Source organism: Rhinopithecus bieti, unplaced genomic scaffold (assembly GCF_001698545.2).
Source record: "Rhinopithecus bieti isolate Rb0 unplaced genomic scaffold, ASM169854v2 scaffold_39962, whole genome shotgun sequence".
Taxonomy (NCBI): Eukaryota; Metazoa; Chordata; class Mammalia; order Primates; family Cercopithecidae; genus Rhinopithecus; species Rhinopithecus bieti.
Window position 1 is genome coordinate 95704 of NW_016816432.1, and position 26288 is coordinate 121991.

The 26288-nt window shown below is 46.1% G+C and overlaps 1 protein-coding gene and 1 pseudogene across 1 annotated transcript; both read right to left on the reverse strand.

The window, feature by feature from the left end:
• Nucleotides 1-4595: 4595 nt before the first annotated feature.
• Nucleotides 4596-5855, reverse strand: LOC108517080 (lupus La protein pseudogene; annotated as a pseudogene).
• Nucleotides 5856-6722: 867 nt separating this feature from the next.
• On the reverse strand, nucleotides 6723-25847 carry LOC108517081 (neuroblastoma breakpoint family member 4). The gene is given in 12 exon segments (XM_083287432.1): nucleotides 6723-6782; nucleotides 7352-7566; nucleotides 9535-9771; nucleotides 16567-16730; nucleotides 17496-17520; nucleotides 17523-17567; nucleotides 19152-19366; nucleotides 20518-20587; nucleotides 21647-21684; nucleotides 21686-21844; nucleotides 22590-22719; nucleotides 25610-25847. Coding segments are annotated over 12 exon segments (1596 nt in total).
• Nucleotides 25848-26288: the final 441 nt, after the last annotated feature.

Sequence of the window (26288 nt, forward strand, 5' to 3'; positions counted from 1 at the left end):
TCTCCAGCTGGATCGACCCCTGACCCTTCATCTGGAAAGTCCTCTGCACAAGCTCAGAGAGCAGGACTAGGCCCACCAATACTCAACAAGGGGCAACTTCAGCCTCACACGCCTTCCCCATTCCCGCTGGGACACTAGGCCACGACTGGGGGAAGCCGGGAGGGAGAATGTTAACCCCTGGCATCTATCTAGTCAGCGGAGGCGACGGATGCTGCTAAACACCTTACAATCCACCGGAGGGCCCTCCCCCACCCCGAAGTAGGTATTCCGCGGAGGTGGAGAAATTCACGTGTAGATCGATGCCCAAGCACTTGGCCGATGGGAAATCACGAATTGATTACCAGTTCGATCTTGGCTCTGAGGAAAAATCTCAAGCGTCAGTTTGTACCACCAACTGGAAAGACGGGGATGCCTACTAGACTGGACGCCTACGGAAACCAGCCTGTCTCGGTTTCCGCATCCGTCTGAGTCCTTTATTATGTCGGGAATGCCAAGGTCTGAGTCCTTTATGATGTTCGGGGTGCCCCGGTCTCACCCCGGGAGCCTCCTCGCTCCTGCCTGCTCCTGGCTACCCAGTGCGAGGCTCTGGCCCCGGCGACCCGCTACTGTCTCTCCATGCGCTGCCGCTTCGCAAAGGCACATCTCTAGGTCAGTGGTCAGGTTCTGCCGGGACTCTGCAACTCGCTCCGGGACTCGTGGCTTTGGTGAGCCTCGCGGAGTGCCGGGTGCGTCGCTTGCGTTCTCCTCTTTTGGAGAAAGGAGGGAGGGAACGGCCTTGTGAGAGGACTCCAGGAGCGACCAGTGACCCCCACAAGTCCCAAGTCTTCCCAGCGCACAGGGAAACTGTCACTTCAGTGGCAAGAAGGTTGAAAATGCCCCATCCTGTGCGTCCCAGGTGGTCTAGTGGCTAGGATAGCGCTTTCCCCGGCGCAGTCCCCGGTTCGATTACCAGTCAGGGAATCGTTTTGCACTGACCGCCATCCCGCAGGAATCTTCCTTTACGCCGCTGTAAGCGGGCCTTCTCCAAGGGCCGGAGACAGAACAGTCTCCGCAGTGAGGTGCAAACCCTGGCGAAGGAGGCAAGTCCTGGTGGGTCACCTCTCATGACGCAGCGCTCTTATTTACCTCCGTGTCTGTCATCCCCACAAGCGGCTTTACAGAGCGACTGGGCGTCTCGCTCAGGTGTACACCGCCGTGCAGGGATGCCAGCCCTCCTGGAGCTGCACCCAAGAAGCCCACCGTCTTTACCACCTCCGCCATCCCAGAGGCGCCGATCGGGCTGAGCTGCGAATAACTAAGAGAGAGGCCAAGGCAAGTCGTGGCGTTTGTCCGTGCCGCAAGTTGTCAGCTGACACGGGACGGTTAGCGGAGCCTCCTCACCTCCGTTCGCAGGTAACGTGCTTCTTAGGCCTTCAGAAGAAGCGACTGGAGGAGATGCCTGCGAGGTTGTAAGTGGGGTGAGCGGCGGGTGAGGTCCTCCAAGACCGCCCGTTTGTAGACTGAGCAGTAGAGGTAGGCGATATTTGCTGAGCCAACAAAGACAGCAGGTGGAGTAGGCACAAATGGAAAACTGTGGCCGGTGCCCTAAGCAGAAGGCAGGTGTGAAAATCAGCAGTAGGACGACAAAGCGATGGTACCACAAATCCCACAGTGTCTACACTCTACCAAGCACTTGCGCACGCTCCCCCTTTTCCATTCAGTACTCCCAAGAGGGGTTCGGAGGAACCCCGCATCCACTGCAAGCTCAGGGGAGAGCGGGAGCCAAGGAGGTGAAGTGCACAGACTCGGCAGAGGCTGCTGGCAGAACCGCGGGGGTGAGAGGGCGCGGTGGCTGCGGGTCGGGAGCCGCTGCTGAAAGGAGGCCTGGGTTGTCCGGAGGAGGGTGACTGTCGGTGGAATCTTTGGCGGAGAGTGGTTTGGAAGAATGGCGACGGATGAGCAGAGGGGAAGGTGGTGACCCTGAGCATTCGGCCAGGAGAGAGGAGGCTGTACTGTTTCTCCTCTTCCCTTACCCGGCGGAGGACAGACCGTGGTCAGGAAGGGGGTTCTCCCTGAACGAGGTTAGTCCACCGCACTTCGGCTGCGCTGACCCCTGCGATTTCCCCACACGCGGGGCCCTCGTCTGCGGTGCTGTTCGCGCTACCCTGCGGCTGGGTTCGCGCACTCTCTCCTGACATGCCCTGGCTCACAGAAGAAGCGAATATCGCCGCCACAGACCCTTCCCGCTCTTCTAGGGATCTTGAGTGCGCTTCCTTGGTTTTCTCACTGAAGTTCTCCAACAGACAGATGTGAGCTCTCGGTCTTTTACACGCTGAATTTGGCTACTGGTAAAAAAGCCCTAACCCAGAGCTTGAGTCTCCTCCCGGCATGCACACGACTCTCCGACTCCCGCCTCCAAGCGTGGCTCTTGGCTCGCTGGTTGGCAGCGTCCACCAAGCGTGGAACCGCGGCAGCGGCAGCCCCTGCAGGCTGGCGGGCCGACACTAGCAGGAGAAAGGACACAAGGCGTCCGTGGTGGGAAAGCATGGGAGACGTCGCTTTCCCACCGGGCGAGAAGGTCTCCCTACAGTCTTTGGAGACAAGATGGATAGAGGCACCCGTTCCAGGAATAAGGCGGCTGCTCCTGAGGCCTGGCTCCGCACAGAGGGTCCTGGGTGCCGCGCGCCCTCTCCCTACCCGCTGTAGCCAGAGCTGCTTCACACATCTCAGCTGGCTTCCTCTTCCGCCTCTGCCTCCTCTTGCTCCCCAGCCGTCGTTGGAACAGCAAGGCCCCCAGCCCGTGGGAAAGACCTAGCCTCCTCTCCAGCACTTGGAGAAGGAGTTGGATGCACGTCTCTTAACACCAGGAGGACAGAGACCCTGAGGCGGGAGGGGACCCCTTTCCTTGCTGCTTCTCTTGGCACAGCCGGTCCAGGGGGCTGGCTCAGGGCCTAAGACTCCTCGCTCCTCCTAGAAGGCCTGGGTCACGTGGCCCAGGAGCTGGCCACATGGGCATCTCCCGCACTGCTCCTCAGGGAACGGGAGGCATTATCGTGCAGGACCCACTCTTACCCATGAAAGACGCTCGGGAAATGCTCCCGCGGAAGCTGGAGCTCTACGCGCTTGACCACTTCGGGGTGAAGCTTCCGTCTGCCCATCCTTCCTTCCGAGGGTCTGGGGGAGAGGAGAAATGCTCCAGGACGATGCCCTTTGCAGCGTCTTAGCCGAGACTAGAGGAAAGGAGGGTGCATCTTCCTGGAAGAAGGTGGCCCGAGGCCTGAGGTCGCAGGGAGGCTTGCGGAGCAGGAGCGCCCTCTCTCCACCCGAGCTATCCGGTGGCTTCCTGCATCCCTCTTGCTCTCTCTCCTACTCCGGCTTTTCTATCCTGGTGTTCTTTGAATGCCTATCTTCCTTTTGTGCCACGGAACTTCTCATGTCCGCTACGTTACTCCTTTCCTTGGTTGTTCTGAACTTTAAATAAGGTAAGGTATGTTACCTTATGCATTTTCATTGTTAAAACAGACAATACTGATGATTCAGATGATGTTACTGATGAAAATAATAACAGAAGACAATTATTGAGCATTTATGGCACTCTTACATACATGGGGTATTGAATTTTTTATGCTAAAGGAATTTGAGGAAATATTTATGCTAAAGGAATTTGAGAAAACAACAGAAGCAGGAAGGTGACTGTCACCCTCCCCCTGCCTTTATTCCCTGAAGCCGATCATAACACTCTCATGTGAGAGGTGCCCTCTCTGTACCCACAGGAAAGGTGCATCCTTTAGTCTGAAGACACAGGGACACAGAGAAGAGCCTGAACACAGAGGCCTGGCTACGTTTTCCCCAGTTTCTTACTGTTAGGTCATACTTTTTTTGTCTTATCATACTTCTCCATGAGTATCCACTCTTCATAAAACATACTGTTAAAAAAAAAAACAACAACTGAGATTTAGCTGCTTCCACAGGTCTTCATTTCCTTTGAAGGCACTCTTGTCATGTAAAACTTACATTAAATAAATACATATGCTCTTCTCTTGCTAGTCTGTCATATATATTATATATTTATAAAAGTATATATGCTTATATGTAATTTATATAAATAATATGTAACTATATATACTTTTATAAAATTGAGCTTAGACTCTATTTTACAAATATTCCATTTAATAGTGCATGAATTTAACTGAAGACACAGAGACAGAAACAGAAATCAAGGAAAACCTGAACTCTCAATCACAGATAGACACTTTTCTAAGGCTAAACATACACTAAATTAAGTAGAAGACATTAAGATTTGGAGTTTTTTTTCCTCTTTTCGTATAGTATATGTTTTATTAGTTTGTACTAACATATTCTCATATCACAAAGGCAATTTAGTGGAAGAATCTTCCTTCTGATATTTGAATCATCTGAAATAACACAAACAGAACTATACATTCAAAATAATTCTCATTTGGATAACAAAAAAGACAAGTTAAACAACAAAAAAACTTTTCCTTTCTCACAGGTGGACATTGAAGTGAACCTAATTCGGTTTTCCTTTTAAAAGCCCCCATAAACAAAAGTAGTTTAAAACCTATTTAAAATGAATAAAAGATTAGTTTACTAAACTACCGGTCTTCAGCACCATTTTCTCTTTTCTGTTGTTTGGATGTAGGTTCTTGTTTGCCTGTTACTTCTCTTGCTCTTTTCACAGGTCCAGTTGCACCATTTTCATCATGTTCATCATTACCAAATTTCATTTTCTTGCCCTGAAACTGTACTTTTTCTTTACCAGACCCAGGATAGGCAGCTTTATTATCCTTTCCTTTTCCTTTAAATCTGCAACCTTTTGACTTCCATATGTTTAGGGATTCTTGTTGGTCTTCTGTTATTTTCTTCAGTGCTTCTTTTTCCACCTCCCCTTCTAGTACTTCCCAAGTCACTTCTTTATTCCATAATTGTAGGTTACCATTATTTGCATCTTTGGCTTTACCCAATGCTTCCTTGGCTTTTTCTTTAAATAGAATTATTCCCTCTTTTGCTCCCCTGATGAAGTCTATCCATTTTATTTCACCATGATTTGAGAAAGGGATGTGTAAATCTTCTCTACAGGTCTGATCATCTAAATCACCTGAAAACTCCAGCAAGCATCCAATCATTTTTTCTAGAGATTTCATTTCAGCATCTTCTTCTAACTTTTGATTTGCTTCTTGCTCTCGTTTAGCTCTTAATTTAGCTTCCACTTTATTTTGTTTTCTTACTTCATTTATTTATTTATTTAGGCAAAGTAATTATCCTTGAAAAGTATTAGCAGGCCTGTGTCTTTGTACTTCTGGCCAAGGGCCTCTACAAACTTCTTAGTAGATTCAATGCTATCACACACAACAAAAGTTGATCCCTTAAATGTTTTATGCAACGTTCTTCTCATCTGAATATTTAGTACTTGACCTTTATCTTCTAACCATTCTTTTATGTCATCGAGAGTTGCATCAGTTTGGAAGCCTTTAATATAAACAGATCTGTTTCTTCACATCATTTTTGTACTCATCAGTCACTTCAGGTAGGGGTTTGCTTGGAGACCTTCTGATTTGAGTTTTATCTTCACTGATTTCCATGAGTTCTGCCTCAGATTTGCTCAGTGTTTCCACAATTACATTAAAGTCTGTTGTTAGACAGTTCATCCTGTTGAATTTTATCATTATCTCCAAAGATACCCAGCCTTCTTCCAGTTTTATCTGTTCCTTTAAAAGCTTGTCCCATGGCAAATTGAAGTCTTCAAAATAATATTCAATTTGATGACAGATTTTGGCCTCCAGGGCAGCCATCTTTTAATTATCACCATTTTCAGCATTGTGGCTGTCTTTAAAGTTCCAGTCCCACAGAGCCATGCCACAGGCTCACAAACAGCAACAGCAACAGCAACGACACCTGGAGTGGTTGTCTTATTACTTCTTACAATTAAGTTGATTAAGGTGTGAGTTGACTATGGTACAACGCATCCATTTCAAGTTGATGACGCGTCTATTACTCTAAAAGGTCCTTTCATGCGCTTTGCAGTCAGTCCCACCCTCCCCCTGACCCCAGCAATCAATGATGTAGTTTCTGTCACTATATGATGTAGTTTCTGTCACTATATGTTAGTTTTACCTGTTCTAGAAATTCACCTTGATGGCGCCACACAGGATGCACTCTTTTCATCACTCGGCATGAGGTTTTTGAGATTATCCATGCTATCTCATGTTTTGTAATGTGTCCCATTTTATTGCTGGGTAGTTCGGGTAATTGGAGTAGATCGCAGCGCATTCTGCTGACAAGTGAGACTGCAGTTCTGACCTGCGGGCCTCTGTGAATATGCGCAAGGGCACCTGGGCTCAGAGCCGTTCCCATCCACAAAGTAAGCTTGTTATGTCTACAACCGAAGATGGACACAGAGCCCCAAAGATCCTGCTTTCATCCCAAAGAACAGCACCCGTCTGCGTAGAGTTTCTACCTGGCTCTATGAGGTGAGAACACATTCCCCGCCAGCACAGAAATCCTATAAACACCTGTGGGTGCTGCAGTTAGAAGCAGAGGCTGTGTGAAGGGTGACTCTAGAGGCCTCGGAAAAACACGAAGATTTTCACAGAGCGTGAGAACCCAGGAGACTGGAGACCATGGACCAATCTCTGCTAAAAGCAGCCCCACGTAGAAAGGAAAGAGTTCTGGGGCCCTCGCGCTAGTTAACTTGTGTTAAACAATCTCACTATGGCTGACCCTTAGAATTTCTCTGGCGGCAAGGACAGCAGTGTGTTACTTTCTATTTCATAACCTCCTAACTACAAGGAAAACACTTGGGATACCATCCAGGATGTAACGCGGTAGAAACTAACAATAACCACTGCGTGCAGTCTATCCTTCCGCACTGAAAACAAACAAACAAACTATATATATATATATATATAAAATCATAAGTATTCTTTCCAAGGGGCTCAGGAAAGAAAGAAAAACAAGAGCGTCTACATGGATGGAGTTAGCAAACAGAGAGTGGGGATTGTAACCATGGCCCAACTTATTTTCTCTAATTCCCTGAAGTTGATTCCACACCTGGTTACACCTTAAGGCATTTAGCAATATTCTCAATATCTAGACCAACAAAACTCTGAAGTGAGAGGGACTCCCAAGACAGTAGCAGTGGGAACAGAGCAGAGTTCAGAGAGCAAAGAGCAGATGGGAATGGAAGGTCTTGGCAGGGTGGCAGCCCATGAGACACAGAGGTAAGACCAGACAGATGTGACAGCAGCTGCTGGAGAGAACAAATAGGGAAGAGAAAAGCAATGGGAAAATGAGCTGTCATCATAGACAGAAATAAGAAGTGAGTGCAGCTAAGAGCCATAGATGTGATTACCTTCGTACCCCAAGCTTGCAGGCCAGGGAATTTGCATGCCAGTCTCCACTTGCTGAATGGCAGTTTTCTTTTGATCATCTTTGGTTTTAGGACACTTGAGGCATGAATGTAGCCAATGACTTGATACCCATGTGTGTTGTCAGCTGAGCCTTCAAGAGCCTCACCTTCCAGCTGGGGAGGGTTCTTCATTCCAAGGGAAGGCTCTAAACCCAACTCTGAAAATGAAACCACACCTAACAGGGTTCACTGTCATCCATGATCTTATTGTGACTTTCTCTTCCACCCAAGAAGATCATCAGAGAAGAAAAGTGGCCTTGAATAAGAAAGTCCAAAGGGTAAAGGGAAGTCAAGGAAGACATTTGGTATTTTCTGCATTGTTGATTTTTCATGCATCACCCAGTAATGACAAGATTGCCAGGAGGAAAAGGTGATCCCAGTTGACAAACATATTCAAGAAACTCAGGATTAATAAACACAAGTAGCTTCCAGGTAGACAAGGCAAAGGCAAGGAAGTCACAGTGGATACAGGCTGTGTTTTGGGAGGGAGGAGATTCTAAAAATCAAGCAAAATCAACATTAAATGAACATATGAGAGAAAAGAATTGGAAAGACTAAACATGGGATATTGATGAAACGATCATACAGCTATGTATACAGCATATACACACATTTTATTAAAAATACATGCCAAATATACATAATGTACATGACAAATGACATAAATGCATATATTTATATATAAAAATCTATTGGAAGAAAGTATTACATAGGGATGTGGAGGATGTTGAATTAACATTATAATCACTAACACTATAATCTGGTCCATTGAAATTGGAAAAAAATTCAGAAATATAAGATGAATGAGAGAGGGAAGACATGGTGAGAAACAAATGCCCTGTTAGACAGCAGGGAGAAGTCACCAGGTAAAGGAGAATGAAACAAACGGCTTTCACTCTGTCGTCTTGCCTGGAGCCTGGTTAGTGCTCTGGACTCCTGGGGAAGCCAGCAGGTGAGAGTGTTGGAGCCAACGGGGTGAGTCCTGACTGGGAATCCATGGAGAAGCAAAAGAGACATCAGTGGAAGAAATCAGTTTAAATACTCAAAGTTATCAGGGCACGTGTCAGGGACTACGCATCCCCCGACACTCAATGAGCATCTTTCATGTGTCCTCTCCACGGACCCAGATGTTGCTCATTACCTCACGTGACCCTCCTTCCTCTTGAGGACGTGGGTCTCCTTATTCCTCAGCTGAGGGCATCACCTGACAGATGAGCACCAGGCAGCCCCAGGGGCTCCAGGAGGAGATATTGAGTGGGACGGAGAGTAAGGATGAACATGACCCAGGGTTTTAAGGAAATCTGAGCAGAAGTGGATCCCTGGGAGATAGAAAGTGAGAACATGGCTGTGGACGTGAGTGGAGATGACGAACTAAATGGAGTTTCATAAAAGAGACAGATTTGTACACTTTCCAAGAGAAGGTTGCCCTTTTATTCTTTTATTTCAAAACAAGGTGGAAAAAAACACAGAGCAAGAAGCTGGGTATGTCAGGAGACTGACTTGTGGGCCCAGGATTTGCACTTTTACTGAATGTGCCTAATAGGTTGCTACTGAAAGTGCTCGATAGGGGAAAATTGACTTTAAAAGGGATGCTGACGGAGAGGAAGAAAACTGGCAAAAGAGACTGTCTAAAAAAACACAGGAAGGGGGTCCCTAGAAAGTAGAGATCCTAACAGTTACTCTTCCTCAGTTGAAACAACGAATGTCAAGTCATTTCCTAAGTGCTAACTTACCAGAAAGATAACAGAATTAGATAACATCTATTCACAGATTTATTGAGCAATTTTAACTGAATTAGTCCTTTGGAAATTATCATAATTAATGTTATCAGCAATGATTGAATGTAGATATTATTTTTCAGGTCTTTCAGATGACAGAACTGAGATGTAAATGCCAACACCACAAATGACTTGGCCGCGGTGAATAATGAGTAAGGGTTAAACCCAGGACTTGAGAGCAGATTTGATCCTAAACCCCAGGCTCTTGCTCACCTCACTGGGCTGCAACATTGTGGATTTCTACTTGACTCTGAGGGAGCAAGAAGAGACCACATTGCCTCCTCCCCTCACAGCACCATGATCACCAACACCCGGATTAGAGCTTCCTGGTCCCCTTTCCTTCCCTACCTTGGAAGGGCCATTGCTTCCCAGGATCAGCGTTGACTGTGAAGCTGCAGGTGGTGGAGGAAACGCCCCGCCTGGCTAAGCCATAGCCACAGTCAAACCCTTGATCCAGCTGCAGTCACAGACAATTGGGCACCAGGGTTCTCAGCTCCGGCTGTGCCTGTGAAGCCTGCACTTCTGACAGGTGGTGGCTCAAGTCTCCACTCCAAGGCCTATAAGGACAGGCCGCCTGGGTGGGAGCTGAAAGGAGAAGGAGCTTCAGTAGGAACGCTCTCAGTTTTCCCTTTGTTAATCATGCCCAGAACACCCATCTCTGGCATTTCCGCCTCTGAGGTAAGCCACCCAGTGGCCCAGGCCACAAAGACAGACATCATGTGTCACCTTCCTGTCTGTGCCTGGGGATGCTGAGATGGAAGGTACCCAGGCTGGATGTTACTGAAGTGAAAATCCCCCACTTCAGCCTAGAGGGCTTTGGATTGGCTAACAAGGCCATGCCGATTATTCTGTTATTGTTAATATCCATCCTGCAGCCTAGAAAGAATGTTCTGGAGAGCCTTCAGAGCATAGGAAATGCTATTTTTCTCAACACACAGGAGTATAAGAACAGAGGAGGACTTAAAGCCTCCAGGCTTTGGGAAGGAACCATAGAAAAGTGTTTTGGGACACTGTAGACCGGCAGTCTCCAAACTTTTTGCCCCAGGGGCTGGTTTCATGGAAGACAACTTTTCCTTCTATCAGGGGTGGGGGATGTGAGAAGAGGGAAGGATCATTTCGGAATGAAACTGTTCCACCTCAGATCATCAGACATTAATTACATTCTCATAAGGAGCACACAATCTAGATCCCGTTCACGCACAGTTCACAATAGGGTTTGTGCTTCTATGAGAATCTAATGCCACCGCTGATCTGACAGGAGGTGGGGCTCAGGCTGGAATGCTCGCTTGCCGGCTGCTCATATCCTGCTGTGCGGCCTGGTGCCTAACAGGCCCAGGACAGGTAGCTGACCACAGCCCTGGGGGCTTGGGGCGCCCTGCAATAGACCAAATACTTCATGAGTTGAACTTTTTAGGGTTCTGGAATATTTTGAATTTCCGTTGCCTATAATGGTTTTACCACTTACCCACACATATATATCTTGTTGCCATATAGTGGGTGTCCGCAGCCATAAGCAATGTTGTAGAGGGACCAGTCCCCTCACGGACACTTGGGGGCCACAGGTATTACCGATCAGCATGTGTGGTTCTGTAGGGAGAAAACACCGAGCACAGTCCTCATCTTACCCGCTCCTCCAGTGGGGTCCGGGCAGCACCCCTCATAAAAATTATCGCTATTTCCACAGGAAGAGGAAATCACACTCTCAGAAAGTGGACTAAGAAGAGACTTCCAGTGGCCTCACGCCAGTCCAGATCTGCCTCAGAAGAGGGACGGGGCGCGCAAGGCCTGATCCACGTTCCTGCAGGGCTCCTCTCTCTCCTCCCCTCTGCACATCCTCATTCTCACCAAGATTTCTCTAAGTTTTATTAAAAATGTCTTTCATCTATCTGTTGTCTTTCATCTTCCTGAGAGCACAGACTCATCACTGATGCCTGGCTTCATACACACCCCCAACTGCTATCTCTGTTTCTGCCATCTCCACACTAGCAATTATCTCTGCAATTTTATTGCCAAGAAATCCTGTTCTTTCCACATTCCTGCTCTGCTTCTGAAACCTCTCTCTCCACTGCCCACTGCATGACTCTCCCCACTTACCCTGGCTTTGTGCTCCTTCTAACTTCTGCCCCATGTTCCTATCCAGCATCACCTCCCATCCCTTCCTCATACAGACTCTTCCCTGGAGTCAGGCGGGCCCCTCCCTGGCGCAGCCCTGCATGGAGTGCTTTCCAGCTTCTGGGTCTTTGTCCCTGAGCCCTTCGCTCCACCTCATGTGGCCTCCTTAGCTGCTCAGGGTACAGTTTACTGATCATTAACCATCACTTAGGACAGTCAATGTGACTTCATGGTAGTTCATATTGGGCAGATGGGGAAACATCTCAAAAGGACAAATCTGGTTGGGGAAGGCTGGTCAAACCCAGGCTTCCCATTCTTGTCCTCTGCATGTGTGATTTAGAATCAATGTCTAGGAATGTTTTTAATTCTAAACACTTAATTTTGTTAGGTCCTTTTATCTCTCTTTCTCAGAATACTAAGTCTTCTTAAGCTTATACTTTTAATATTCTTTGCATTTTCAGAAGAAAACAAAAAACATCTCAAACTTCTGAAACACTGTACATATTATTAGTTGAGCGGGTGGGGAAAAGTCCTCAATAAGTGATCAAGTTATGATTTAGGTTGTATTCTCGCTGATTCTACTGTGACTTTCCCTGAAGCGGGAGGATGGGTGGAGCACATCAATTCTGGCACCACGACTGGGATCACAGCTGTGCATAGTACAGACTCTTCACAGGTTATCATCAGAACCCACACACAGGATGCCTCCTGGTGCAATTGAGACAGTGCTTTCATGCATCTCAGCCTGTCTGCATGGATGAATGTGGCCTCTCCTGGCCTATGTTTCGTGATGCCCTGGCAGAGCTGGCCCATATCACAGGCATCTCACTTCTGAGACATGTGTCTGAGCATTTCCCTTCCTCATCCTGGCAGCCTGGTCCTGACTGGGGTGTTCCTGAGACAAAGCCCAGTAACTTTACAAGGGCTCTAACACTGCCATGTTGAGAGCAGACACCCAAGTGCTACAAGGTAGGAACAGATCAGCACCTTTCACCCCCTGATAAATTTTCTGGTAAGCACCTTCTAGAGCTGTAGGTCCCCCTGGGGGGACTGGAGGAACCACTGGTTCTGCTCACAAAGTGCACCAAGGTGTTTATCACTGGGTTACCTGCATCAGGGAACATAGGAGTTCTTTGTACCAGACCAGCAAATTTTCTGTTCCAGCTTGAAATCATTTCCAACAAATTTGCTACAAAGGGAAAAATCTTGAGCACCCATCCTAGCCCAGTCTCTGAGAGATCCCACTGCAGAGAAATGACAGCAACCGCACCATGGAGTCAGGCAGACATGGGGCCCATGTTCTCACTGTGACTAGTCGGGGCATCCTGGGCAAGCAAATGGACCTTGCTGAGCCTCAGCATCCTCAGCTCTAACATGGAGATGCCACTGCCCATTTGGGAGTGCCTCTTGAGCACTGTATGGATTATAGCAAGGACAGAGCTTTCTTGGCCAAGGGCAAGGTGTACAACAGGTGGAAGGGCAATGTGTATTTTACTTCGTTTTATGAATTGCTGTGATCCTACAAAAGCCTTTGCTTCTTTGAAACTGAAGGAGAAATGAAACACAGGAAAGAGGATGGTTCCAGCAGGAAAGGTGCTTACTGACCAAAATAGAATGGAAGACAAAAGTTTCAGTCACTACTCTCATTACAACATATTCAGATGGGGGACATCACACAGTTACTTGCTCGTCCTACAAGAGTTTTGATGGGTAAAACTACTAACAATCCACATGAAATTCCCAGAATAATGGTATAAAAACCAGAATGAGTGAGAAGAAAATTGTTTTTTTTTTCCTTACACACCCTATGAAACTGCAACCTCAAGGGGCACTTGCTCACAGGAAGGGTTTGCCGGAGATCATGGGGATGAGAACCACAGTGCTTCGCTCATCAGCTAGGCCAGCACCTGATCAGGGACACTAGTTGTTGCTGGTTTACGTGAGAACATAGCACTGAGACGACACATGATTGAAACCACAAACCCACACATAAAAGAAACCACCGGGTCTCTACAGAGGATGCAAGCCATGGCCATGCATGGAGGAAGGGACGCTAACTGCTTCAGTGGAGGGAAGCCACCTCAGAGGAGGTAGTAGAGAATCTGGTTTCAAACACAGGAATCATGAAACAGCCCTCCAAAATAATGGGGGAAAACTGCCGGCACAGGTGGATGGCCAGAGAAGAGAGAAGGCTGCTGTGCAGGATATGTGATGAGAAGGGTGCTGCTCAACATAATGTCTGAAAAGAAAGATGCCCTATCTTAAGGAATGAAGTCTGTTATACAAAATTCTCCAGGTGAGCTGTTGCGGTCAAGAGTATGCAGTGACTGCATGGAAACTTGAGATTTTATGGAAAAGTATTGAGCGCATTCTTTTCATGATCACTGTATGCTGTGTGTCCTGAGGGCATTAACGCAAAGTGTCCTGTTACTCTCTCATCAGTGTGTCACCTGGACAATGCACTGAGCTCTCTTTCTCTCTCTCTCTCTCTCTGTCTGTCTTTCTCTTTCATCCTTTTCCATTTGGCCCTGTTCTGTCCCAACATATAGTCAATAATTTGTTACCTCATTAATGGATCTATCCTTTTCTTTTTATAACTACTTCCTTATGCTACCCATGAAATCTACCTGGAGCTCTGAGGTGTCTGATTTTCCCTGGCTGACTCTTTAGTTTTTCCTACTTCTCCAGGCTCAGCAGGGAGCTGCTGGAAGGGGAAGAGCCTGAAGTCTTGCAGGACTCACTGGATAGATGTTATTCGACTCCTTCCAGTTATCTTGAACTGCCTGACTCATGCCAGCCCTACAGAAGTGCCTTTTACTCATTGGAGGAACAGCATGTTGGCTTGGCTCTTTACGTGGACAGTAGGTTCCTTACTATGAAGGTGATAAGGCTCCACCTGGTCTTCCAGATAGGGGTCATATTCCTGCACTGAGCAGCCCTTACTGAGCTGAGAGATGTTGCCACAGGCAGGACCTATAGGCACAGGTAGGTTTGAGTGAAACTCTAGTTCCAGTTGGAAGCCCAGACATAGGATGGATCAGTGGGCATGGCTCTATTTCTATTCTCAGACCATGCAGCGGCAACCTGTGCTCAGTCTGAAAACATTGGACCCAAGTTAGGTGTGACACGTTCACACAACTATGCAGCACATGCCGGGAGTGATCTGTCAGACATTCTAATTTGAACCACATCTCTCTGGGTAGCTACAAAGTTCCTCAGGGATTTCATTTTGTAGGCAAGTCTCTGAGCTTCTATACCTGCTCAAGGTCAGTGTCATCTTTGTGTACAGCTCATGCAAAGGTGTTACCCTGGTTTTAATTAACCTAACCCCATTCTTTGTATCTTCAATGTCTGCTTTTTTAACTGATGTGTCTGTTACCTTTTGTTTTGGTTTTGGAAGCAGGACTGAGCCTTGTCACTTTTTGATGCCATGAATAACCAATGTTTTTTTATAGAACCAAATACTTATTTTTGACTCAAGGGTTTGTTGATTTTCTCCCTCATTGTAATTTCAGTGTCTAAAATCCTCACCTTTGTGAACAAGCTGAGTATTTGATGAGACAGGGCTGAATACTGAAGTTTTTTTTTCCAGAAATTATTTTGGGTGTTTGCTTTGAATCAGACACCGCAGAGCCCCAGCTAGATTTCATGGGTAGCATAAGGAAGTGGTTACAAAAGAAAAAAGATAGATCCATTAATGAGGTAACAAATTATTGCCTTTATGTAGGAATAGACCACGACTGGGTAGTAAATGATGAAAGAGAAATACAGAGAGAGAGAGAAAGAGAGACAGACAAAGAGAGTTTAGTGAATTGTCCAGGTGACACACTGATGAGGGAGTTAAAGGACACTCTGAGTTAGTGCCCTCAGGACACACAGTGAACAGTGATCATGAAAAGAGTGGGCTCAATAATTTTCCATAAAATGTGCTCAAGTTTCCCTGCAGTCACCATGAGAATACAGCTTTTGAGGTATGGTCAACATTCACTAGGTTAGTAAATGATAAGGGTAGGAAAAAATGGAAACCTAAACATTTGCTGCAATGAAAAGCAACAGCAATATTAGTAGGAGTAATTCAGGCTTGGTTGACAAGATGAAATCATTATTTTCAGCATGTTCTGTTTTCCCTGGACTTAGCGTCTCCAGGTGTCAACACCAAATTAACTGTCCACAATTTCTCAGACTCACCTGGGACATATTGCCTCTCGATCCTCCTTTTTCACTTGATCACACTGATGTCCTGCAAATAAATTCAGATGGGGCCTCTTACGTTAAGCAGTTCCTCCTTGCACACAGAAACAATCCTCTGTCCAATCCCAACACAGGGACATCAGTCTTCTCAGTGTGAGAACAGGAGACTTTGAGAGAAATATACCAGGAGGCCTGAGGTCAAGTCTTGAGAGAACTGACTTGGTTCCTTTCATGAGCCTTGGGCAAAATTCCCCTGTTTTGGAACGTTATCGCTCTCGGCAGTGTGTACACAAATGAGCAATTTTGCCCCCCAATAGGTTGTAGGCAAATAGTTGTAACACCTCGTAGGAGAGATACTTCAATATCAAGCTTTCTCTCATCAAATACCCAGAATTTGATAGTTTGCAAGATTGTGGACACTGAGATTTGATGAAGGGGTGCAATGTACCAGCTGTTGAGTCAAAATTAGTCTTGGTTCTACACAGAAGCGTCAGCTATTATGGCTTTTGTGAGTGAAAAGTCGGCTGTTTATGTAGAAAACATACCAGCAAGAAGACGGACAGATGAGCTAAAACAAGCAACTTAGAAGACACAGAAAATGGGGATAAATTCAGTGAAACCTGGGTCACATCTTCCACTGAGAGGTAGACAAGGGTGACACCGGTCTTGGGCAGGTAGAGAACCGCACAGACATGCTTTGGGAACAAAACTCATAAGGAACTTTGTAGCTGGCAAGAGACATTTAATTCAGATGAGCTGATCTGACAGACAACTACTGGGCATGTGCTGCACAGCTTGGTGTGAGTTTGCCACACCTGCCTTGAGTTCAATGTCCTGACAGTCAGTCCAGGGTGCCATGGGTATGGCCTGAGACTAGGAAAAGAGCAAAGCTCACTGACCCACCCCATGCCTGTGCTTCAGACTCAACTCCAGAGTGATTGAAATCTACATTGATATGTAGGTTCAGCCCACAGTGATGGCAACTCTCAGCACAATCAGGGGAGCAAGGCCCAAAGATTATGGGGTCCACCTGGGACATGAACTGGAGCTTTATCACCTTCACAATGGAGTACTCACTGCCTATGTCAAGAGCCAAGTTGACTTGCTGTTCCTCTAATGAGGGAAAGGTGCTCCTGTAAGACTGGTACGAGGCAGACATGTCAGGAGGAATTGAGAGAGTCAAATAACCTTCATTCCAGGACTCCTGGGGGGCTTCCTCCTCTTCAGACTCCTGCAGATTCCTGATGAGCCAGGCAGGACAGGGATGACAGAAGATTAAACCAACAAAGATTAGACAACAAAGCCTTTCAACTGATCCAATGGGAAACAGAATCGATTGGTCACAAAAGTAAAGGCATTTTTCCTTCAAGAGAAAAAAAGCTATCCTTCTAAATGCAGGATGGAAAGTGACTGTCTTGGGGAGAGATCAAAAACATGCAGGTCATGCTTAGTGCATTTGCCACAATGAGCCACTGCAGAGCACCCAGACTCTCCCTGTAAACTACCATCATGACTTGCAGCACAGAGAACTGACACAGGGCTTCATCTACTTTGCATAAATTATGTTGAATTTTACATGCGTCATTCAAGTGAACAGAGCTCTTGAGGCAGTGCAGACATACAGCTTGTGTATTAAGGGCCTCTTTTTTCCAATATTTTGATATAATATGTTTTTTTTCTGAATTTCTTTTCTTGCACAAATACTAGCAAACATACTAACAACAAATGGGCAGAAAGCATATATGCATCTCTCCCTGGATTTAAACACGTGGGAGAGAACAGGCGACACCAAGAAATCCCTGTTTGGCTAGTTCACCTGGCTCATCTGATTGCAGGTTCCTATCTTGAGAGGACTACAAAATTAAAGCCAATACAAGTGCCATGAATAGCCCACAACAGTGTTAATAAGGACAATTTGTAGCTGGGTGAATGGAAGAAATAGTTCTATTCATCACTTCGTCGTTTTCCCTGGATCAGCAGTCTCCAAGTGTCACTATTGAAGTAACAGCCCACAATTCCACAGCATTACCTGGGAGACACTGGCCCTTCTTCCTCTTCCTCATGATCACTTTGATTTTCTGTAAATAAATTCAGAGGAGCAGGTCACATTAAGCAAATCACACTTCACATATGACCAAATCAGTGTCCAGTCATAGCACAAGGACATAAATATTCTCAGGGCAAGAATATGGATTCTGACAGGAATGTTCTAGGGTGCCCTAGATTAAGTCTGGTGTGAAGTAGATGAGCCTCCTTTCCAGACCCACAGGCCAAAATCTCCCTCTATGGGTAGACCATAATGCCATATTCCCTGCCTGAGTCTATGCAAGTTAAACAAATTTTTTTCCCAAAAAAATCTCCAAAAATTGGTCAAGCTACTTTCTCAGAGTGTTGCTGCAATACTGACTTATCTCACCAGATAACATGGTCGTTGAATGTTTAAAGGCATCTATATATGAGACTGGACTGATGGATGAATTCTAACAACTCTGTCTTAAAAAATAATCTGCGATTTGGGAGGCCAAGGTGGATGGATCACTTGAGGCCAGGAGTTCGAGACCAGCCTGGCCAACATGGTGAAACCTTGTCTCTACTAAAAATATAAAAATTAGCCAGGCACGGTGGTGTGCACTTCTGGTCCCAGCTACTCAGGAGGCTGAGGCAGGAAAATCGCTTGAACCCAGGAGGCAGAGGTTGCAGTGAGCCGAGACTGCCGCTGAACTCCAGCCTGGGTGACAGAGTGAGACTCTGTCTCAAAAAAAAAAAAAAAATCTGTGGTGCTACAAAGAAACATTGGCCATGATGGGGTGGAGAACTCAGGCCCAGCCTTGCTCTATGGAGACATATCAGCAAGGTAAAGAATAAATGTTTCCATCCTGGTTTCAAGGTGACTGTGCAGCTAAGCAAGCTGATTTTTTTTTTCTTTTTTTTTTTGAGACGGAGTCTCGCTCTGTCGCCCAGGCTGGAGTGCAGTGGCCGGATCTCAGCTCACTGCAAGCTCCGCCTCCCGGGTTGACGCCATTCTCCTGCCTCAGCCTCCCGAGTAGCTGGGACTACAGGCGCCCGCCATCTCGCCCGGCTAGTTTTTTTTTTTTTGTATTTTTTAGTAGAGATGGGGTTTCACCGTGTTAGCCAGGATGGTCTCGATCTCCTGACCTCGTGATCCACCCGTCTCGGCCTCCCAAAGTGCTGGGATTACAGGCTTGAGCCACGGCGCCCGGCCGCAAGCAGATTTAAAGGAGATCAAGACTGAAGCTGAGAGCAGTAAAACTGGGGGAACAATATCTCCAAATACAAAGGCAAGGCTGCCAGTTTCCTTAAAAAGGCATAAAAACTCCATGGACTTTGTTCAGGGACAGATGACATAATGACAGATGATGAGAGATATTGGATCCAAGCTAGAAGGCTTGATAGATACCTCCTGTATACCTCCTGGACAAAGGTGACTATGAGTTTGTCCCAATTGCCTGGGGTCCATGACACTGGGGACAGGGAGACAGGGCTGAGAAGGAGAGGAAAACTCCCTAAACCACCTGACATCTGTGTTTAGTACCCCATCCTAATTTCTGATTCAAACCAATTTGTTTGTATAGAGCTCTTTTTCAGAGTTGATCTTCCTCAGCCTAGACAGAGGTATGAGGGGCAGAGAATATAGAGTCTACCTGGGAGAATGTGTAGAGCATCCTCCCATTCATCATGAGAGGATTCACTGTCTACCACCAGTGCAGAGTTGACTTTGTCTTCCTCAAATGTGATTTTGGTGTTCCTGTGTGGCTGGTTGGAGTCAGAAGGGCTGTGGCTATTTGAACAAGTGACGGCACATTCCTCCAGTGAGTCCTCAGGGACTTCCTTTTCTTCAGCCTTCAGCACCTCCCTGATGAGCCAGCGGGGAGATGACAAAAGATTAAACACAGAGAGATTGGACCCTCAATTGGACCCAGGGAGTCTTAGCCAGTTTTGACAGAGGTATAAGAGAATTGTCCCAAAAAGCAAACAGGTGGCTCCCTGTAAGAGGGAACAGGCACTCCTCCTTTCTCTGCAAGAGATTGTGGATGCCATGGGAGCCAAAGAGGAAGGGAGCAGTTGGTGTTCATTGCACTGGGAAGATAGGAGCTGAGGAGCACGGAGGCTCAGCTATCGCTGTGTGTGCAGGCATGACACACACAGAGATACACACATGAAGAACCATACAGCTGCTACACTGTGTGCCAAAACTGGGTTGCATTTAAATACTGTGACCAAAGGAATACAGGCTCTTGAGCCACTGTAGGCCCTTCTGGGTCTTTTTTAAAAAATAATATTGTGAAATGTACAATTTTTTTCTAGGTACTTCTCTTGATGTTTACAGTTTCTAGAAATTTCCTAAATAATTCCTCTGCTTTTTACCTCTTTACTATTTTTTTGAGACACATTCTCACTCTGTCACCCAGGCTGGTGTGCAGTGGCATGATCTCGGCTCACCGCAACCCCCGCCTCCTGGATTCAAGCGATTCTCCTGCCTCAGCCTCCCATGTAGCTGGGAATACAGGTGTCCCCCACCACACCTGGCTAATTTTGTATTTTAGTAGAGATGAGATTTTGCCATGTTGGCCAGGCTGGTCTCAAACTGCTGACCTCAGGTGATCCACCCACCTTGGCCTCCCAAAGTGCTGGGATTACAGGTGTGAGCCACCGTGCCTGGCCCACCTCTTTACTATTTACCTTTCTTAACAAGAACCTGAAGACAATCATGTAGAAAGCAGCTTTGCATCTCCTCCTGGTTTTCATTATAGGAGAGAACAGTTCTCCTCTGTGAGTGCAGGAAGTCCCTAGGGCTGGTGACTTCATCCAGGGTCATGCTTACAAGGCCCATGAAGACAATGGACCAGGCCTATTTCCTTGTTGGGTGAGCATATGAAATCAGTGCACTCTGCAGCTTTCTTTATCCTGCATCTGAAATCTGTGACTACCTTCAACTCCTTCATATTCTAAGACCTTTTCCATGGGTTATCCACCCACTACCCGCTCCTGATTGTTCAGTGTAAGCTGGGGACTGGTGACTCTTGTACTTTATGAATCTCCTCATCTTTATCATTTCCACTATCACCTTCATCATTCTCTGCAAACAAATACAGAAGTTTCCATTTAGATATTCCTCACTTCACACTCTGCAAGCACAGTGAGCCCTATGTGCACAGAGACATGAACATCTATGCATGGGTCAGCATTGAACTGAAAGCTCTCATGTTTTATCTTTAATAAAATGCCCTGGCATGGTTTCCTGATCCATCAGGCAATGCATTTCTGATCTGGAGGGTCACCATCAAGCTGTGGCCAAATATTGAAAAGATGTTTTGCTCCACATATCACTGGAGGCTTGTCCAGCATCTTTCTGGACTTTGGCAGCTGTCTCCCCCATCCTGCCACAGATCTGATTCCCAGGCACAGGCTCGGTGTCCTGTCACAGCTCTCACATTTAGAATCTATTTCTTTCTCTTAGGGGAGAACAAACAACCTTATCCCACCTTTCTTCATGCATTGGGAGACTCACAAGCCCTCCAAGTTGGCTTCTGCTGTGTTATTCAGGGACATTCTCTCCATGGGCAGTGCTCCAGTCTGAAGCACTTCCTACCACCAAATGCCCCCACATCAAGTGCCTTCTGCAACACCACACGGTGAGGGGCTTCATCTCATTTTGAAAGGTAATCATAATTGTTCCCATACTTGAATGCTGTATCTACCATTGAAGAGACAATTTGACCCCTTTGCAGGTTTAGACAAAGAAATCCAGAAAGGATAAATCAATCACTCACCCACAGTTACTAAGGACATTGCTGAAGATACAGCCTGGGAACCTTCATTCTTAGTCCTGGACTCTTTTTACTCTAACAACTTGCCTTCTGTCATAGCCTCCTTCCTGTCCTTTAAAACTGAATGGGTATGACCTCTTGCTCCAAAGACATGACTATCAAGGAGGAGGAGACATTTGCAATACTGTGACCTCTAACCCCATGGACTTCTTACCTCTGTTCCTACCCAGGAAGTCCTGGTCATGTCATGGCCGTATATGTTTAATGGAAAGAAACACTGCCGACATAACTGTCATTGTGAAAGTATGGAGGTGTAGAGTCTCTCATAAGCCTGGCCTTTGTGTCATCAGGGCCTGTGGTCACCTTACCTGGGCTGAGCTTGTGGACAAGGTGCTCTGCCAGCCTGCTCTCAGAGGTCCTGCCCCTGGGAGTTGTCAGAATCATCAGGAGTGAGAAGGACCTTGAGATGCTGATTCAGTGAGAGGAAGGCATCTCTCCCTTCCTGTAACATGTCCTGTAACTGGGCCAGCTCTCAGGTCTGAGCGTGAACAGAGACTTTATGTTGCCTAAGGTGGAATAGTAGAGAAAATTTAACAGTGGAAAGGGATAAGTGAACCATTCTAATATTGCAACAAAGGAGCCCTCCATGCAGAAAGTCAGTACATGTTAAGGGAAATGCCTGTGGCAAAGGAAAGGAAAATATTTTTTTTTAATTTAAAAACAGGTCTTCTCCTCTGCAACAGAGAGAGAGAGCTCCAGGAAGATTTTTCAGCATTCCATTCATCTTTTTCTTCTGTAACCAAATGAGTTCCAAAAGCATTTTCCTTCAATTTCTCATTTTGGTTGTGGACATTTTCATGTTAAAATACACATAGTGCAGTATTCAGTGACTGGACACAAAGCTGTGCACAGAAATGTGGCCAGGTACAACTGGAAAGATGAAAAAAGAAAAGAATGACAAGGTCGAGAAGGCAATATTGGTTGAACAAATGAGAAGCCCAAGTCAGTCAGGAGGTCATTCTGACTAAGAGTAAATGCAGTGGTGATTGCACAGCATTTTGAGTATACTAACTGCTGCTGGGTAGTTCACTTTCCTTTGGTTAATTTTGTGTTATGCAAATTTCACCTCAACAATTACTTGTTTGAAAAAGAGAAAACGAGGCAACCCATAACTTACTATTATTGTTCTCTGTTTTATAAGTATTTGTGTGACATGTGCCTGCCATGGCAATTCCTGCCCTTCCCCTGGCCCAGCTTAGCTCTTACTTCTCCCCGCTGAGCTGCTGTACCGAGATTCACAGACCTGCCCACCTGCCTGCCCCCACCGGGCCCCCTCAGCTGAGCTCCTCCGCTTGCCTGAGCTTCTCTGCCAGCTTCTCCTCCTTGAACTTCAGTTCATCCCTCAGCATAGATTTTATCAGGTCTTTGCACTCTTCATATTCTAAGACAGACACGCCTGCCTCAGTGGAAGGCTGGATATGCTGCTGTGGTCACTGCCTACAGGGCAGGAGCCAGGTCCATCCCAAGGACAAAACTGTCCCCAGTTCCAGGCTGTAGGCAGGGATTTCCACATCTTTACTCTTCAGCCTCCCGACTTTCTGGCATCTGATACTCCCCACTTAGACATAGGAAAAAAGAAGCTCAGGGGCACATGAAGCAACTTGACAAGATGATTCACCTGGAAGGAGGCAAGGTCAGAATTCACAGCCCCTGAGGTCTGACTCTGAATCATGGGACGCTTTCCCAAGCCTTGCAGCCTCTCCTGCACTGGGGAATGAAGCAGTGATTTTCTGTACAGCTAGGAAGGCTTCTAGGACTATGAGACTGCGAAAGGAAAATATCCTGGGCCCCCAAAATCACTAAGGAAAACTCAAGCTGGGAACTGCTTAGGGCAAACCTGCCTCCCATTCTATTCAGTCACTCCTCTGCTCACTGAGATAGATACATATCTGATTTGCCTCCTTTGGAAAGGCTAATCACATACTCAAAATAATGTAACCATTTGTGTGTCACCTATCTGTGACCTGGAAGCTCCCTTCCCTGGTAGCTCCCTCTCCACTTTGAGTTTTCCTGCCTTTGCTTCAAGTTTTCCTGTCTTTCCAGACAGAACCAATTTACCTCTTACATATATTGATTCATGTCTCACGTCTCCCAATGTATGAAACTAAGCTATGCCCCGACCACCTTGGGCACATGTTGTCAGGTCTTCCTGAGGCTATGTCCTGGCGCATCCTTAACCTTGGGAAAATAAACCTTCCAAATTAACTGAAACCTGTCTCAGATTTGTTGGGTTCACATTTTGGTAACTACCACTGGGGGATTCTGAGTAGAGATGCCCCTGACCTTTGACAAATGTGTCAGTGCTTGGTACCAGCATGAACTAACTTTATGGCTCAAGCCAATAGGACAATTTGCTGAGGCCTGAGAGCACCCCCTCCAGAGAATCCTTGATCTACCCAAATTTGGTCGAGATCTTAAATTTATTTTACTGTACAACTCTTTTTTTTTCTGGAGTTTTGCTTGCTGTCAACAGGAAGGCAAGTTTTCCTGCTTCCATGACAATGGAATGCAGGTAACTCCTTTATGAAGTTCAAGCTCACTTCTTCCAACAGGGAAGATGAGTTGTTTTTCCTGCTTCTAGGATGCTGGAGAGCAGTATACAGCCTGAGACCAATCACTAGGTAAGAAACTGGTTTGGGATTGTATCTTGCAATTTCCTTTTAAACGACTAAAATAAGCATTTAACCAGCTGGTGTTAATTTCTGCTTACACTTAGAGTGCTCAGAAATCATATAATTTGGGTCTTCCTGCCTTTGCTTCAAGTTGTCCCGCCTTTCCAGACTGAACAAATGTACTTCTTACATACATTAATTGACGTCTCGTGACCACCTTGGGCACCGTCAGGTCTTCCTGAGGCTGTGTCCCGGGTGCATCCTCAACCTTGGCAAAATAAACTTTCTAAATTAACTGAGACCTGTCTCAGATTTTCTGTGTTCACAGGATTGATTTTTTTTTTTAACTGGGAATTTTAAGCACCAATATGTTCAAGATTTTAAAAATCATATCTGGATATAATTGCATAAAATATGAGGCATAAGACCATAAGGCCATGAAGGAAGCATGCCCAAATACTAATCAAATTTCTGTTAAGTTAGAAACAGTAGAATGAAGAACTAATAGTGTTTACTCTGTGCCAACAACTGTTCCAGGAGGTTTACAAGCAATAGGTGGTGTAATTCATTGCAGCAATTTACCGAGGTAGGTATCATTATAACACCCATGAACAGATGAGGAAACTGAGGCACAGAGAAGACGAGCAACTTGGATGGAGCCCAGGAAACTGACCCAAGGTTCCTGCTTCACACACTGCTACCTCCACAAAGTCTTGGGAGCTCTCTTTTTCCCTCTTTAGAAATAAGAGCCTGGGCCAGGTGCCATGGCTCACGCCTGTAATCCAAGCACTTTGGGAGGCCGAGGCGGGTGGATCACCTGATGTCAGAAGTTCGAGAGCAGCCTGACCAACATGGAGAAACCCCATCTCTACTAAAAATTCAAAAATTAACTGGGTATGATAGCGCATGCCTGTAATCTCAGCTGCTTCGGAGGCTGAGGCAGGAGAATCGCTTGAACCCGGGAGGCAGAGGTTGTGGTGAGTTGAGATTGGGCCATTGCACTCCAATCTGGGCAACAAAAACAAAACTCCATCTCAAAAAAAAAAAAAAAAAAAAAAAAGAGAAATAACAGCCTGTGCCCCAGGAAGCAGGACTTTCCTCTCACCAGGGTACTTCTTGCTCTTGATGCTGTCACTTACGGATACCACAATTTCTATTAGGTGCAGACTGCTCTTTAAGCTACTTGGAGTTGGTACTGTGTGCTATCACCACGTTTCCACCACGGTTCTCAGCATGGAACTTTGCCTATCAGGCCTCAACAGCCTGAATTGAATGGAAATTCATTAGTCCCAGATACGTAAAGCCACAGATTAGATGCTATTTGTCTGCAGGATCTTATATGGTACAGAGAGAATTCTCGTAAACACAATTTAGCCTCTTGCTGAGAAAAACAGGTGGTTCTGTTCCTATGTCAGACACCAATAACTGGTATTTTAACTTTAGTTCCACCCCACACCAAATTACAAACATGGAAAAGCTGCTGAACACTTTGTGCCTCTGTTTTCCATCTTTAAGAAAATGAGGTTAAAATACCCTCTTCTTTTTTCCTAGAAGCATGGAAAGGATGAAATTAATTTTGATTAAGAGAGCATTTCACCTCTCAGGGAGAAGATGGGTAATCATTCATCATTTTTGATATAGTGAACCTATAGAACTTACTGTACTTCTTCAGCTGGTTGGCCAGGGAGTAGGTAGTAGTTTGAGGTATAAGAAATTTCTCTTTGAGGTCTCAGAACTGCTGTTTGCTCTCTGCCAGCTGTAAGCGCAATTCTTGGTTGATTTCTAGGATGTTCGTCTCTGCCCTTTCACTCGACAAAAGGCTGGCAGAAACAGTCACGCTGACATTTGTGCCAGAAGAGGTAGAGCCAGGGACTAGGGAGAAGAAACTCAAACACATAATGGGTTGAAAACTGGTGAAATCAAATAGGTTTGATCAGGACTGAGGGATGACAATAACTGGAATTGTTATCTTACCGCTGAGAAAATCTTGATCACTCCCCACAGCACTTTAGAGTCCTTAACCACAAAAACAGGGTCTAAGATGCCAGACATTTGAGCCAAAGGCACTGCCTGTAGCTCAGACTCTGACAAGAGTGAGGCAGATAGTGCCAGGTAATGGCCTGCAGTTGCAATAACAGAATTAGAAGGTGGGAATGTCATGGAATCTTAGGAGCCGTGCATTACAGTTGCCCAGGCTTTGCTGAAACACAAGGCCCCTTGGTCTTACCTGAGGGTCACCACTGAGGGGGACCATTTGTTCAGCAGTCATTCTCAGTATTTGTGTACTTTTGTGACAATGCCACAGACCCATCTCTTTCCCAACACATCTAAGCATATT